The sequence below is a fragment of the Crinia signifera genome, chromosome 5, assembly GCF_055691185.1.
Source record: "Crinia signifera chromosome 5, ASM5569118v1, whole genome shotgun sequence".
In the NCBI taxonomy this organism is placed as follows: Eukaryota; Metazoa; Chordata; class Amphibia; order Anura; family Myobatrachidae; genus Crinia; species Crinia signifera.
In genome coordinates, this window is record NC_139221.1 from 81,729,956 (window position 1) to 81,746,432 (window position 16,477).

Below are 16,477 nucleotides of genomic sequence, written 5' to 3' on the forward strand. Positions count from 1 at the left end.
ACCTTTTCATTCCCCTACTATCCACGTCGGCGTGGAGTTGAGAATAGAATAGTGTGGCGAGCGCAGCGAGCCCCGCGAGGGGACGCGTATACCTGTGAAGTTATACGCGTGCGCTCGCCTCGCTGCGCTCGCCACACTATTCTATTCTCAACTCCACGCCGACGTGGATAGTAGGGGAATGAAAAGGTCGGAGGACGCGCACCGCTGCGCTCGCCACGCTTCGGGTTGGCGTCTATCGTGGGGTGACGACGGGGACATCTATAATGTGAAATGGTTCATATTAGCCCATTTCACATTTTTTCACGATTTCAATGTTAAAAAATATTTTAACATTGAAGCCTATGGAAAAATCGGGGGCATCGCGTCGGGACCAATGTTAATGGTCCCGACCGACGCAATGCCCGCGATATTTTACCTTTCCCGACACGATTTCAATGTTAAAATATTTTTTAACATTGAAGCCTATGGAAATATCGGGGGCATCGCGTCGGTCGCATCGGGACCAATGTTAATGGTCCCGACCGACGCGATGCCCCCGATATTGTGTCCTAGCCGGCAAAATGGACCGGATTTCAAAGGAAATCGGGTCCATCTTATGGATCGTGTACCTTAACTTAAAAGGTACACGATCCATAAGATTGTGGCCGTGCTAGGAAACAAGTACCGGAATTATTAGTGAGTATAATTCGCCTCTTTTTAAGTACACATCTTACATGCTCTATTCCCCCTATTTTAGGTTTCCCATTTTGTTGTTTTATTAAGAAATTCAATAAAAATTGTTTTAAAAAACCCCCCAAAAAACCTCACGCTTGGATCCCTGCAGTTGTAAGGATTACAGGATTCTAGAGAATGGAAAAAGAAGAGTGTGAAATGTTCTTCTTTTGATACAAATCCATAGCTCCTTTTTTCTGAATCACTTATCTGCAAAAAAACCTTTTTCCTGGCTTTAATCATACCAACTACTGTATCTTTCTTCTGGACTACAAGAGGCATGCCATTAGATTTATCCTTTGAATTTCTTGACACGAACCCTGTGACAGCAGATGCTGACATAAAAGGAGCCTGCCTTATCGCCCAATGGCTGTTTTCACTAGGTCTATGTACTGCACTGTTCTTGGTCAATTTGGGGAAAATACACACAGTATTCCAGATGAAATATTACCATTGTATCTAGTATTTAAATTGCTAACAGATCTTTGAATCTGCAAAACCTGTCTGTTTTGTTATGGAATCTGAGCACCATCAAATCTACTTGTTATCCACATATCTCCATCAAATTCCAAAACACTTCCAGAAGCAGAGACTATTCTTTTGGGAAAAGTTGGGCAATTCAAGAAATCTGCCTCTGAATTCTCTATTCCTAGAATAAAGACTGCTGATACAGCTGGTACATTGGTCTCTGCCCAGGAGAGGATATGAAACTCCCTGTCCCTTGGGGATGTATCCTTGCTACTGCTGTAGAATTGTCCAATTGAATAGTTATTGGTTTTACCAGAAAGTCTTGTGTCTTCCTTTATGTGTTTAGAACCACTCTTAGGGGTAGATTTATTATCCGATCAGGGGCATATGCGCTATCCACGTGCGTTAAGGCAGGGATAGCACTTCCCCTGATCTATCACACCCACGATGCAGGGGAGGTGGGATAACGGATATACATTAGTGGAAAGTGAGCGCCTGCCTCATACCTTATGTATGAAGCTCCTGGGTAGCCACGCACTTCTCCTGTTCATTGCGCCAAATATTTCTGGCGCTGTGTAGTCTAAACTGAATTTTTATTTTCCATTAGAATAAAACTTTATTGGTCAGTTTTCTCTCTCCGGCGCCTGCTGATCCCCGCCGTCCGATGGATGTATCTGCGCATGCGCCAGGTACACATCGCAGGACAAGGTAACCGGCGCATGCACAGTACTTGGCAGCAGGGGGAACGCACATCTGTTATGGGAGGAAGCGTATCCCTCTCGGGTGGGGATAATGTACAACAAGCAGATCATACATTGAGGAGACCATAAAGTGGTGAAGCGGAACACACTTCATAAAGAACGGTAAACACTTCTTAATAAATCTACCCATGTCCCAACACATTTGTGGGATGCCTTGTTTTCTTCTGAGACCATAGCCCATGCAAATTGTGTTTTCCTATGACCGCCCACCAACCCTGGACACTGGCAACTGTGATTATCACTATTCAGTTTAGGGAAAGAAAACGTTTGCCTTTGTTCAGGTTTTACACAATGTTCCATCACCTCAGAGACTGTCCTAGCTCTGGTGACAGGGTAACAAACGGATTTGATAATTGATGGATTCATTTTGACCAATTCCTTAAAATGTATAACAAACATTCTGAATATATTATAGCATATTGGATAGTTTTGAATGAAGAGTATGCAACAAAGAACTGAAGGACTTTGGTGTCCGAAAACTCTGTTTACTTACTTCTAATCTTAGTCACTGTCAAAATGACTTTGGTGACTTCGGCATCAAATTTTTAAACCTGAAATTCTATTAGGCGGCTGGGATTCAACCTCTAGATTTCTTCTAATTGATAACCCAGGTCATGGTACTGTAACATTTCCAGTACTTAAAAGAGCTGACTGAACTGCCTCTCCCGATTCTGCTTTGAACAGTAAATCGTCTCTGTAAGGAATCATCTTTATTCCCTACTTCCTGACCACAGTTGCCATAACTGCTATGACTTTTGGAAAAACAGAACGAGCTGTAGCTAGACCAAAGGGCAGTGCTGTGAACTGGAAATGAATATGCCCAATTGCAAACCTTAACAGCACTGATGGCCTTCCCAAATGGGCATATGGAGATCCGGGTCTATGAAGGCCAGAACTGTGTTTGCTTCCATCCTATCTATGACCTTATAGATTCCATATGTCTATCTTTACCCTTAAATGTAACTCCTTTCAAGTTTAATGTCGGTATGTGACTCCAGCCTGGTTTCTAACCCATTATAATGGTAATTAGGTACAGGGATAGTTAGTGTGGTTTGAAGGCATTAGCACTTTTAATTAGCCTATTATGCACCCCCCCCCCCCTCCTAACTCCATGTATAAAACTCAAGATGTAGGAAGAGAAATACAGGACATCCCATTATTAATGTATATACAAAGCACTAAAATCTCATTTACAGACTAAACATTTGTTTGGGAACGGAGGTTTGGTTATAAAATAACAGATCCAACAATGATAAAATATATTAAAAGAATAAACCAACCCCAACCATGGCATATTACATGCACTCAAAGACTAAAATAAAAAGGTGAAAACTGTGGGAAGATTCTTTATTGTATCCATATCAACCCAACAGTACTTTCTTTAAAAAAAAAAAAATCTACAAAATCATCTACACTGCCTGTAGCAAGAAGACTGCATTGTGTTACCAGTGACCGCTGACTAAAATCCGTTCAGTTGCCTCAAAACATCCAGATCCCATTGTTCTTATGTTCCGTTTTCGGTGTCATTGGTCAAGTTTTCGGCAAGCTCACTTAACTGAGCTTGATTCAAAGCGGTTATCAGATGCTCAGCAGTTGCGTGAGCTCCCTCTTGATCTTGCCAAGCCACTAAAAGAAGTTTGGCCCTCATCTTCACATCCTCGCTGTCAGATTCAATCGCTTTAATGTTTAAGTCTTTTATCTCTAAGTGAGGGGCCAGGGTCTTCCACTGCTCTCCCAGTTTGTTGGCCAGTGACTCAATCAGATCCCCAGTGACAGGCTTCTGTTGTAGGACTTCCGGACCTGGAATATTACACAAAATGCATGGCTTTACTTTGAAAATGATCCATCTCTACAGCAATGTTACATTTTCAATTCTAAGAATAGAGCAATAATAATCAATTTGTAAATCAATGTTTTGGGAGCAAACACAAAACCTTCATTATTGATGTGAGTCCATGCATCCAGTTACAATAAGATGCAAGAAAACAATGTAGAACCACATTTATACTTATAATTAGTGGGCACAGCCTCCTTCCTTTTCCATTATGGATATAACAAGCCAACTAAAAAACTCTCCACAATGGGTAGATGCACAAATACTTACTTTCATTGTTTTCCTTTAATAAAGATTCATTATCTTCATCATCCTCTTCCACCTCGTCTTCTGTTTTTATTTCCTCTGATGGGGGCTAACAATATACAATGTCAGAAAGTGAGTATTATGAAGAAAACAACTGTATGTATGCAATAAGTGCACAAATTCTAAATATTACCTCTTGTCAGATAACCTAAACATCTTAGAACATCTTTATATCATATGAGATGGACAGAATTCTCATTATGCTAAATCTACAGTTCTTTCACATGAACTTGTCCGCAGGAGTAATTAAAACAGCAATAAGGTCGGGAATTCTAATTCCTCATGTTAATAACTTAATGGGGGTGATTCAATTTTGATTGGCCGGGGCCCATTCTGATGGTGGGGGTCTTATTTGCGCATGTGCAGAACGCATTCATTGAGTATTAATCTCGCTGAGGTGTTCGCATGGGTAGGGGAGGGAGGGGGTGGGCAGGGGGCGGCACTTACTTAGGCAGCGAATGGGTCTATATTAGGCCCAATATTTGTTGAAATATAAGTCTGAAGCAGTTAGTTGATTATAAGGGATTTGCTATTGATGGTTGAATGACCATTTGAGTAGCAATAAGTGCTACAGATGGAGCCTTCTTCAACTAGCCTTCTCTGGATAGATCACCAAGGCTCATTATCATCTGTTGTTCCCAGCTGCAATACAATACATAGAACAATACAGTAGGGGATTAGCAGAGGATTAAGCCGGTCAGCTCTGGCTCACTTAACCCTATTACAGATAGAGCCATCCTAGCCCTTTTAAGTAATAAAACGTTGAAAAATAAAATGCATCTTCAGACCTTTAATGTGACGTGAGGAAGATATCACAATTTCCACGCACTTAATGAAGCACATAAGTATTGCAGACACCGAGCAAAAAAAAAAAAAAATGCTCCACACTCGCCTTGTTACACTACCTTTCAAGGTAAAAGGTTATTTGTGGCAAGTTCATTGTATTGCATTGCCACAAGTATTAACAAACAAGGTTCTCTTACCGGTAATTCCTTTGCCAATTTGATAACCATGTTCTCCAGGTATTCTGGTAGACTCCTGAACTGTTGGTTGGTCGGTTGGAAGAAGTGGGGACTTCTACGGGCTAACAACCTTAGTGCTCTCCAGCCATAATTAGAGTTGTTCACCACTCTGGAAATGAACATTTTGTTACAACAGAGACCGTAAACTGATAAAAATTGCATTTATTTCATTTATACGTGAAACTTTTTTTTTGCAGTCCACAAGGAACACACAAAAAAAAGAGATGGAGGGGGTCAGCGGTAAAGTGAGCCACATCCAGAAACGTCAGTTTAGAGGTAACAGATCTCAAAGTTCAAGAATTGTAATTAATTAACATTGACTTAATTGCTTTCGGGTGTATAAAACATTAACCTATGGACTCACTATTTCACAGAAAAATACAAGGTTTCCAATGTACCAAGACAGTGTTAGTAGAAATAAGCAAAAAATGGACTAGGTTCACTATAAATGTGAACACACCATATAGAGGTCATTCTATTACATGACTCAGAACTAAGCCTAAAATGACTGGTCATTATCAGCCCATTAAAACCTAAGACCTAGAAAGAAAGCTTTGTTTTTCAGAGGAACTCCCCTCTTCCCAATGGTGGTGCCCCAAGTGGGATGGTAACAATAGGGGGATGCTTGTTACATGCCATTTCCTATGGCCACACATTCTCAGGAACCTCATGTGATCCTAGCAATGGTCTAGTTGTATGCAGGCCATTCTCCCTGGTCTGACTTCTCCTGATCACAAAAGCCTAATAGATTTTAGAGGACACCTTGTGCTGAGGAAGGTTTGGTTCTAAAAGGGGTGTACATTCAGAGCGATTTTGACTAGACAGCCAGCGATCTAGTATACAGCGGTTGGACATGCATTAAGTGCCAAAAATAAGACAGTTAAGAGCTATAAACAGTCAGCAAATCAGCTCCAACTGCCATGTTACAGGCTACGTTTGAAAAAGGACATGTAGGCGCTGTTTGGCTGGTTGTTTATCACTCTCCATTTCATCACTTTTGAAGCTTGATACATCTGGCCCAAAATAACCCTCTCATTAACCCCTTCATGACAGAGCCAGTTTGTGCCTTCATGACAGAGCCCTTTTTTTCAAATCTGACATGTCTCACTTAAGTGGGGATAACTTTTTTTTGCTTTTACTTATCCCAGTGATTTTGAGATTGTTTTCTCGTGACACATTGTACTTCAAGTTAGTGGTAAATTTGGGTCGATACAGTCTGTGTTTTTTTGTGAAAAATACCAAAATATCGTGAAAAAATGGAAAATTTAGCAATTTGCAAAATGTTAAATTTTCTGCTTGTGAGACAAATAATCATACCACTCAAAATAGTTAATAACTAACATAGACCATATGTCTACTTTATGTTTCCATCATTATTTCAACTTCCTTTTAATTTTTTTGGACACTAGGAGGCTTACAATATGAATAGCAAATTCTCAAATTTTCAAGAAAATTTCAAACACTGATTTTTTTAGGGATCAGTTCAGTTCTGATGTGACTTTGAGGGACTTGTATGTGAGACACCCCCATAAATGATGCCATTTCAAAAACTGCACCCCTCACAGTATTCAAAACAGCATTTTGGAAGTTTGTTAACCCTTTAGGTGTTTCACAGGAATTAAAACAAAGTGTAGGTGAAATTTCAAAATTTCTTTTTTTTTTGCAGAGTTTCAATTTTAATACATTTTTCTAACGAATACAGTAGATTTTACTAGAGAAATGTGACTAAAAATTGATTCCCCCAACTCTTTTGTTTTCAAAAATATCCTATATGTGGCCCTAGTGTGCACGTTGACCAAACCACAGGCTTCATAATAGAAGGAGCACCTACTTGATTTTGGAGCCTCCTTTTTATGAGATTTTTTTTTAGGCACCATGTAGGTTTCTAGGCACCATAAGATGCTAAAAGTTAGGAACCTCCCCCACAAGTCACCCCATTTTGCAATCTACACCCCTCAGGGAATTCATCTAGGGGTATAGTGTACATTTCAAACCCCCAGGGGTTTCACCAATTTTGGTACAACTGGGATGTGAAAATGGAAAATTACATTTTTTTACACAAACATGCAGTTCTGGCTCAAAATTTTTCATTTTCACAAGGTATGAAGGAGAAAAAGCACCCCAAAATCTGTGCCCCAATTTCTCCCGAGTACGGCAATGCCTCACATGTGACCAAAAAATACCAGTTGGGTGCATGGCAGGACTCAGAAGGGAAGGAGTGTTTTTTGGATTTTGCAGCACAGATTTTGGTGGAATGAATGGTGGGTGCTATGTTGCACCAATACAGTGGAACCCCCCCACAAGTCACCCCATTTTGCAAAGTACACCCCCTCAGGGAATTCATCTAGGGGTATAGTGTACATTTCAAACCCCCAGGGGTTTCACCAATTTTGATACAAGTGGGCAGTGAAAATGAAAAATTACATTTTTTTACACAAAAATGCAGTTCTGGCTCAAAATTTTTCATTTTCAGAAGGTATGAAGGAGAAAAAGCACCCCAAAATCTGTGCCCCAATTTCTCCCGAGTACGGCAATGCCTCACATGTGACCAAAAAATACCAGTTGGGTGCATGGCAGGACTCAGAAGGGAAGGAGTGATTTTTGGATTTTGCAGCTCAGATTCTGGTGGAATTTTGGTGGGTGCTATGTCGCATTAGCAAGACCCCCCAAGCACCAATACAGTGGAACCCCCCCACAAGTCACCCCATTTTGCAAAGTACACCCCTCAGGGAATTCATCTAGGGGTATAGTGTACATTTCAAACCCCCAGGGGTTTCACCAATTTTGATACAAGTGGGCAGTGAAAATGAAAAATTACATTTTTTTACACAAAAATGCAGTTCTGGCTCAAAATTTTTCATTTTCAGAAGGTATGAAGGAGAAAAAGCACCCCAAAATCTGTGCCCCAATTTCTCCCGAGTACGGCAATGCCTCACATGTGACCAAAAAATACCAGTTGGGTGCATGGCAGGACTCAGAAGGGAAGGAGTGATTTTTGGATTTTGCAGCTCAGATTCTGGTGGAATTTTGGTGGGTGCTATGTCGCATTAGCAAGACCCCCCAAGCTCCAATACAGTGGAACCCCCCCACAAGTCACCCCATTTTGCAAAGTACACCCCTCAGGGAATTCATCTAGGGGTATAGTGTACATTTCAAACCCCCAGGGGTTTCACCAATTTTGATACAAGTGGGCAGTGAAAATGAAAAATTACATTTTTTTACACAAAAATGCAGTTCTGGCTCAAAATTTTTCATTTTCAGAAGGTATGAAGGAGAAAAAGCACCCCAAAATCTGTGCCCCAATTTCTCCCGAGTACGGCAATGCCTCACATGTGACCAAAAAATACCAGTTGGGTGCATGGCAGGACTCAGAAGGGAAGGAGTGATTTTTGGATTTTGCAGCTCAGATTCTGGTGGAATTTTGGTGGGTGCTATGTCGCATTAGCAAGACCCCCCAAGCACCAATACAGTGGAACCCCCCACAAGTCACCCCATTTTGCAAAGTACACCCCTCAGGGAATTCATCTAGGGGTATAGTGTACATTTCAAACCCCCAGGGGTTTCACCAATTTTGATACAAGTGGGCAGTGAAAATGAAAAATTACATTTTTTTACACAAAAATGCAGTTCTGGCTCAAAATTTTTCATTTTCACAAGGAATGAAGGAGACAAAGCACCCCAAAGTCTGTGCCCCAATTTCTCCCGAGTACGGCAATGCCTCACATGTGACCAAAAAATACCAGTTGGGCGCATGGCAGGACTCAGAAGGGAAGGAGTGATTTTTGGATTTTGGAGCACAGATTTTGGTGGAATGAATGGTGGGTGCTATGTTGCATTACCAATACAGTGGAACCCCCCCACAAGTCACCCCATTTTGCAAAGTACACCCCTCAGGGAATTCATCTAGGGGTATAGTGTACATTTCAAACCCCCAGGGGTTTCACCAATTGTGGTACAACTGGGCTGTGAAAATGAAAAATTACATTTTTTTTACACAAAAATGCAGTTCTGGCTCAAAATTTTTCATTTTCACAAGGAATGAAGGAGACCAAGCACCCCAAAGTCTGTGCCCCAATTTCTCCCGAGTACGGCAATGCCTCACATGTGACCAAAAAATACCAGTTGGGTGCATGGCAGGACTCAGAAGGGAAGGAGTGATTTTTGGATTTTGCAGCTCAGATTCTGGTGGAATGAATGGTGGGTGCTATATGGCATTAGCAAGACCCCCGAAGCACGGTGAAATGATGAACCTAATAATCCATAGATGTGTGGTATATTTTGAAACACTCCTTCATACATAGGCCGGGTTTGTCGGGGCAAGTTTCACAGTGGAAAATAGTTTCCTTTCTTATTCCCTTTTTATAGCAAACTTTGCACCTTTTTTGTGTCCTGCCCTTTCTTGCAGTGGAGGGGATTTCGTTGGGAAAATGCTGCCCTGGTAAAATACGGGGGCCAGTACTAGAAGTACTGGGGCCCTCTGCCTGCTGGTTCCCAAATACTAGGCCCTTTATGACTTCCTCTTGAAAGTGCATAAATGTCCCCCTCTGGCCGGTAGAACGGAATAGCACGTAAGCGTTATACAGTGCCATCTGGATGATATACACGGCCAGCTTCTTGTACCAGATATTTGTTTTCCGCAGGGCACTGTACGGCTTCAGTACCTGATCTGAAAGATCCACTCCGCCCATGTACTTATTGTAATCTAGGATACAATTTGGTTTTGAGGTGTGGGTACTGGTACCTCGTACAGGGATGGAGGTGGTACTGTCTCCATGAATTGTTGTCAGTATAAGGACATCCCTCTTGTCCTTATATTTGACCAACAACATATTTTCGGTGCATATTCCCCTGCTTTCACCCCTTCTTAGTACTTGGGCAATGTGCGTTTTGGGGAGGCCTCTTTGGTTCTTGCGCACAGTACCGCAAGCTGCTGTACCTCTTGAACCAAGGGCCTTAAACAGGGGGATGCTGGTGTAAAAGTTATCCACATAGAGGTGATAACCTTTATCCAGGAAGGGGTGCACTAAATCCCAGACAATTTTTCCACTAACACCTACGAGGGAGGGGGGGCATTCTGGCGGTTCAATTCTTGAATCCTTCCCTTCATATACCCTAAACTTGTGGGTGTACCCTGTGGTGCTTTCACACAGCTTATACATTTTTATGCCATACCTTGCCCTCTTACTGGGAAGGTACTGGCGGAATTTAACCCTTCCTTTAAAATGTATAAGGGACTCGTCGATACTAATACATTTATCAGGGATGTATAGCTCTGCAAATTTGGCACTGAAATGATCAATGACCGGCCTGACTTTGAATAGCCTGTCAAAGGTGGGATCATCTCTGGGTGGGCACTGTGCATTATCGGTGTAATGTATAAATTTATGGATTGCCTCAAAACGAGCCCGGGGCATGGCCATACGGTGAAATGGGGTGCTGTACAGAACATCTGTACTCCAATATTGCCTAATTTGTGGCTTTTTTACTATGCCCATATGTAACACCAGACCCCAAAACGTCATCATCTCTACTGCATCTACAGGGGTCCACCTAGCAAATGATGACGTGGGGTTTTGAGCAATAAACTGCTGGGCATATAAATTACTTTGGTCCACCATTAAATTTATAAAATCATCAGAGAAAAATAATTTGAAAAAGTCAATTTCTCTGAGACCTGTTGAATCAAATTGGATTCCTGGGATGGCCAAAAACTCAGGAACCTGGGGCTCAAAATTGTCTGGTGGTGGGGTCCATACGAGATCAATTATTGGGGGGGGGGGGGTCTCAGCTGCTCTACGGGGGCGTCTTTGAGGGGGTCCCTCATCATCAGAGGAGGAAGAGGAGCTTAAGACAAATCCTTCAAATTCCCCGCTTGCCTCACTGGCTGTGTCAGAGTCAGAGGCAAGCATGGCATATGCCTCCTCCACCGAATACATTCTCCTGGATGACTGGGACGACATTTGGGATGACATTTGGGATGCCATTTATATTTTTGTGTTACTGGTAGTGAAATGTTTCAACACGTGTATAGTGTAGGGGGGGGTACAAACTTTATTTCAACCCGGGGGGTATGTAGTGTGTAGTGTGTATGTAGTGCAGAAAAAAAAAAATAAAAAAAAAAAAAATGGAAGGGGTTAAAAAAAAAAAAATGGAAGGGGTTAAAAAAAAAAAAATGGAAGGGGTTAAAAAAAAAAAAAAAAATGGAAGGGGTAAAAAAAAAAAAAAAAGGTCCTGCGCCAAAAATTGAGCACAGATGTTGGTCAGTAACGTCCGTCACTGAACAGCGCTCAAAGGCAACAGGAATTTGATCCAAAAAAAAAAAAAATAGATCAACCCTGTGCCGAAAAAGCTGATCAGTGATGTACGTCACTGATCAGCGCACAGTGGCCACAGGACACACACAAAATCACAGTGTGTGTAAAAAAAAAAATGTAAAAAAGACCCCACAGCACTCAAAAAAAAAGGGGATTTTGATTACCTACCGGTAAATCCTTTTCTCGTAGTCCGTAGGGTATACTGGGGTTCAGGTAGACAATGGGGTATAGATGGGTCCAAAGGAGCCGGTGCACTTTAATAAAAATTAACATCCTGTGTGCTGGCTCCTCCCCTCTATGCCCCCTCCCACAGCCCAGTTTAGAAAACTGTGCCCGAAGGAGACGGTCATACTATGAGAGGAGGAATAACTTTAACTTTAACTACCAACAGCATAACACTGACGAAACCAGTCAGTCAAACACGCCAAACAGTAGAACGAAGCACAGAGGTGGGAGCCCAGTATACCCTACGGACTACGAGAAAAGGATTTACCGGTAGGTAATCAAAATCCCCTTTTCTCTAACGTCCTAGGGTATACTGGGGTTCAGGTAGACAATGGGGACGTCCCAAAGCTCCCACAACGGGCGGGAGAGTGCTGAGGTCCCTGTAACACCGAGTTTCCAAACTGTAGATCCTCTGAGGCCAGCGTATCAAAACTGTAAAACCTTACAAAGGTATTGTTTCCCGACCAGGTGGCTGCTCTACACAACTGTAGTAATGAAGTCCCCCGAGCAGCCGCCCACGAGGCACTCACCGACCTGGTAGAGTGAGCGGATATGGAGGCAGGAGCAGGAATCGAGGCCTGCGAATAGGCCATCTGAATTGTTAATCTAATCCATCTGGCGATGGACTGTTTTGTCGCTGGACATCCTATCTTTCTAGCATCATATAGAATGAAGAGAGCATCAGACTTCCTTGTACGAGCTGTTCGAGAAACGTAAGTCCTCAAAGCTCTAACCACATCTAAAGCCTTAGGTGTGGAAGAACCAGTAGTAACCGATGGCACCACAATGGGCTGGTTAATATGAAAAGCCGAGACCACCTTCGGGAGGAACTTCGGCCCTGTACGCAACTCAGCTCTGTCTGCATGAAAAAGTACAGATTCCTACCTGTTAATATGCTTTCCTCTACTCCACCATGGCAGCCAACTCATGGGTTAAGTCCCGAAGGGTAGTACTCTGGAAGGAAACAAAAAAGAACACTGGCCCCTATATAAGCTCCACCTCCTTAGGACTCAGTGTCTTGATTAAATAGCACACAACACACCATTATACATCAACTTAAAACATAACCACCAACAACCGGGCGGGATAATGCTGCCATGGTGGAGTAGAGGAAAGCATATTAACAGGTAGGAATCTGTACTTTCCTCTACCTCCCCATGGCAGCCAACTCATGGGTAATACCCAAGCAGTTACCACACTGGGTGGGCATAATAACACAATACTGATAATATAATGAAAATAATGAAAATAAGGTTACATCACCTTACTTAAACAACTGCGCTCAGCACCTTCCTACCAAACCGGGCGTCCGCCGACGCCGCTACATCCATTCTGTAATGTCTGGTGAAGGTATGTACTGAGGCCCAGCATGCCGCTTTACATAACTCCTGAATTGACGCCGCCTCCTTCTCCGCCCAGGAGGCCGACATTGCTCTCGTTGAATGAGCCTTCAAGCCCATCGGCGGGTCTTGACCCCTAACTCTGTACGCCTCCAGAATACAGGATTTGATCCACCTTGAGATCGTAGTCTTGCTGGCCCCCTGCCCTTTATTCTTCCCCTCGGTAAGCACGAACAACCTTTCTGTTTTTCTGTGAGATTTGGTCCTTTCTAAATATATTTTTAGCGCCCTAACCACATCTAGCGTATGTAGTCTCTCTTCCTTTGAGTTAGCGGGGTTTGTGTAGAACGAGGGCAGGACAATCTCCTGATTAATATGAAAGGTGGACACCACCTTGGGCAGAAACCGCGGATTCGTTCTTAGAACTACTTTATCAGGAAAAAAGTTCAAGAAGGGTTCTTCTGCCCAAAGGGCCTGGAGTTCCGATACTCTCCTTGCAGATGTGATAGCTACTAAAAACACCACTTTCATAGTAAGCAGTTTCAACGATACTTCTTGCATAGGCTCGAAAGGATTTTCTACTAGCGCGTTCAAGACCAGATTGAGGTCCCAAGGTGACAGCGGGTTATGGAATGACGGCTTTATCCTCTTAGCTGCTTGAATAAATCTTTGAACGTACTTATTATCTGCCAGTCTCCAGTCCAGCATGGCCGACAGAGCCGAGACCTGCACCTTAACTGAACTAACGGACAAATTCCTGTCCAGACCCTGCTGTAGAAACTCCAGCACCGCGCCTATCTCCTTTGCCTGATTGTTTCTTGACTTACAGAACTCCACGTACCTCCTCCAAATTCTATGGTACGTAATGGACGTAGATTTTTTCCTGGCCTCGAGCAAGGTCCTTACCACTCTACTGGAAAAACCTTTCCTCTCTAACATACGTGTCTCAACAGCCATGCCGTCAGTTTCCAGGTGCAGGGCTGCGCCTTCCATAACCTGTTCTGACCTATTAGGTTGTTCAGATCCGGCAGGTGCCATGGGTCTGCTATCGACATCTCCAGCAGTTTGGAGAACCACGGTCTCCTTGGCCAGTACGGAAGGATCACTATTGCGGTCACTCTTTCTTGTTGAATTTTCCTCAGCAGCCTTGCTATAATTGGGAAGGGTGGAAACGCGTACACAAATTCTGCTTCCCACACTGATGTCAGTGCATCCTGCTTCTCTGCCCCCGGCTCCCAATGCCTTGAGAAGAATCTCTGGAGCTTTGCGTTTCTCCTGGTGGCCATGAGGTCCACCTGAGGTTGACCCCACATTTTTACGATTTGCTCGAACACTTCCGGGGACAACTCCCATTCCCCCGGCTGCACAAGCTGCCTGCTGAGGCTGTCCGCCTGCAGGTTCTCCTTGCCTGCCACAAACACCGCCGTGAGATTGTTTACGTGGCTCTCTGCCCAAGATATTACTTCCGATACCTCCGACATGAGCTCTCGGCTCTTTGTCCCCCCTTGCCTGTTTAGGTAAGACACCACCGACTGATTGTCGGACCTCACGACAACGTCTCTTCCCACTAGGCATTTCTGTAGGTGTATGCAGGCCATCAGCACTGCCCTCATCTCCCGGACGTTTGAGTGCTTGGCTCTTGCTTCCTGGGTCCAGACCCCTTGAACCATCTGTTCTCCACAGACCGCTCCCCAGCCTGTCAGGCTGGCATCCGTGGTCACCACTTTTTGTTCTGACACCGCGAACACTCTCCCCTCTTCTAGCCTCGGTCTGTCCGACCACCATGCTAGATCCTGACGTGCCCTTTTCGACAGGACAATCCTTTGGGACTTGTTTTTTCCATCGCCGTCCCACTGCATAAGAAAACAGCCTTGGAAAGCCCTCATATGGAATCGGCCCCATTGCACTGCATCTAGAGCCGCCGAAATGAGCCCTAGCACTCTCATGCAGTCCCCTGACGAAATGCTCTTTTTGCTTAGGAGAGAGGATACTTCGCGTCTTAGCTTCTGTCTTCTGTCCTCCGTCAGCTTGATCGTCATGCGATTCGTGTCTATCCAGACACCCAGATATTTTGCCGCCCTTGCCGGGACGAGCTGACTCTTCTCCTGGTTTATCAACCACCCGTGTTGTTCCAGGTACTGCTTTACTTGGGACGTACTCCTCTCTGCCTCTTTCCTTGTCCTGGCCATGATCAACAAGTCGTCGAGGTATGGCCACACGCAGATCCCCTGCTGCCGCAGGTTGGCGACCAACACCACCAGCACCTTTGTGAATGTCCTTGGGGACGTAGCCAGGCCGAAAGGCAGGGCGACAAACTGATATGTTACATTTCCAAGACGAAATCTCAGATACCTGTGGTGCCCTGCGTATATTGGTACGTGCAGATATGCGTCCCGAAGGTCTATTGTGGTCAGAAACGACCCTTCCACAATATCCGGTAGGATAGACCTTAGTGACTCCATCCTGAATTTTTTCGTTATGATGAACGCATTTACTCTTCTCAAATCGAGGATCGTTCTGAAGCCTCCTGAAGGCTTTCTGACTATAAAAAATCTTGATTGGCAACCTTTCCATTCTTGCTCCTTTGACACTTTGATCACTACTTTCTGGTTGATCATTTTTTGTAAACTGTCCAGTAACGCGGCCTTTTCTCTCGGCTCCCGGGGTATTGGAGACTCCGTCCTCCAGTAACCGGGGAACTTCGCAAACTCTATTTTGTACCCGGATTCTATTATGTCCAGTACCCATTTGTCCTGGACGGATTGGGACCAAATCTGCTTGAACTGCAGCAGTCTGCCCCCAACTGTCTCTCTGGCGTCATTGGGTAGAGTGCTTTGCGGAATACCTTCCGTCTCTGCCCCTTTGGCCTCGAAAAAAGCTCTGATTCGCCCAAGACCTTCTGAAGCTTCTCCCCGGTCTATACGCCCTTGCTTCCTTAAAGTCCTGCGACTGGAATTTAAGCGACCTGTTGAAAAAGGGTTTTTTCCCCTTATCCTGCGGCAGCCACACCGACTTGCCGCCCGAGATCTTGGTGATGATATCATCCAGCTTGGAGCCAAATAGATACTGACCCTGAAAAGGTAGGGCCAGCAGTTTCTGCTTCGACTGTGTGTCTGCTGCCCATGGCTTAAGCCAGAGCGCTCTTCTTGCTACTGCCATCGTGGCGCTTGACCTTGCCGCTAACTTCACCGCATCTACAGACGCATCACACATGAACTCCACGGCAATCTGAATGTTCTGGATGGTCTTTATCAGATCTGACCTCTGAATTCCATCCAGTGTGTCTGACTCTAGGTCATGACACCAGGACCTCATTACCCTGGCTGTTACCGCCATGGCTGCGGCCGCCTTGATTGCTGCCCCCGAGGTGACATGCTGCTTCCGCAGACTGACCTCCATCTTCCTTTCCATCGCGTCTTTAAAATTGTTCGCGTCTTCCAGAGGGAGCGTCGTCTTTTTGGAAATTCTTGCAATCGCCGCATCAACCCTCGGGGCT

General features: G+C 44.1%; 1 protein-coding gene across 1 annotated transcript in view; it reads right to left on the reverse strand.

The window, feature by feature from the left end:
• Positions 1-3,273: 3,273 nt before the first annotated feature.
• THOC1 (THO complex subunit 1) overlaps positions 3,274-16,477 on the reverse strand; it is a 36,478-nt gene continuing 23,274 nt past the window's right edge. The window contains exons 19-21 of the mRNA XM_083187545.1: positions 5,064-5,211; positions 4,045-4,129; positions 3,274-3,740 (exon numbers count right to left, since the gene is read on the reverse strand). Of these exons, the coding sequence (XP_083043671.1) occupies positions 3,445-3,740; positions 4,045-4,129; positions 5,064-5,211 (529 nt within the window). The 3' untranslated portion in view covers positions 3,274-3,444. The remainder of the gene's footprint in view (positions 3,741-4,044; positions 4,130-5,063; positions 5,212-16,477) is intronic.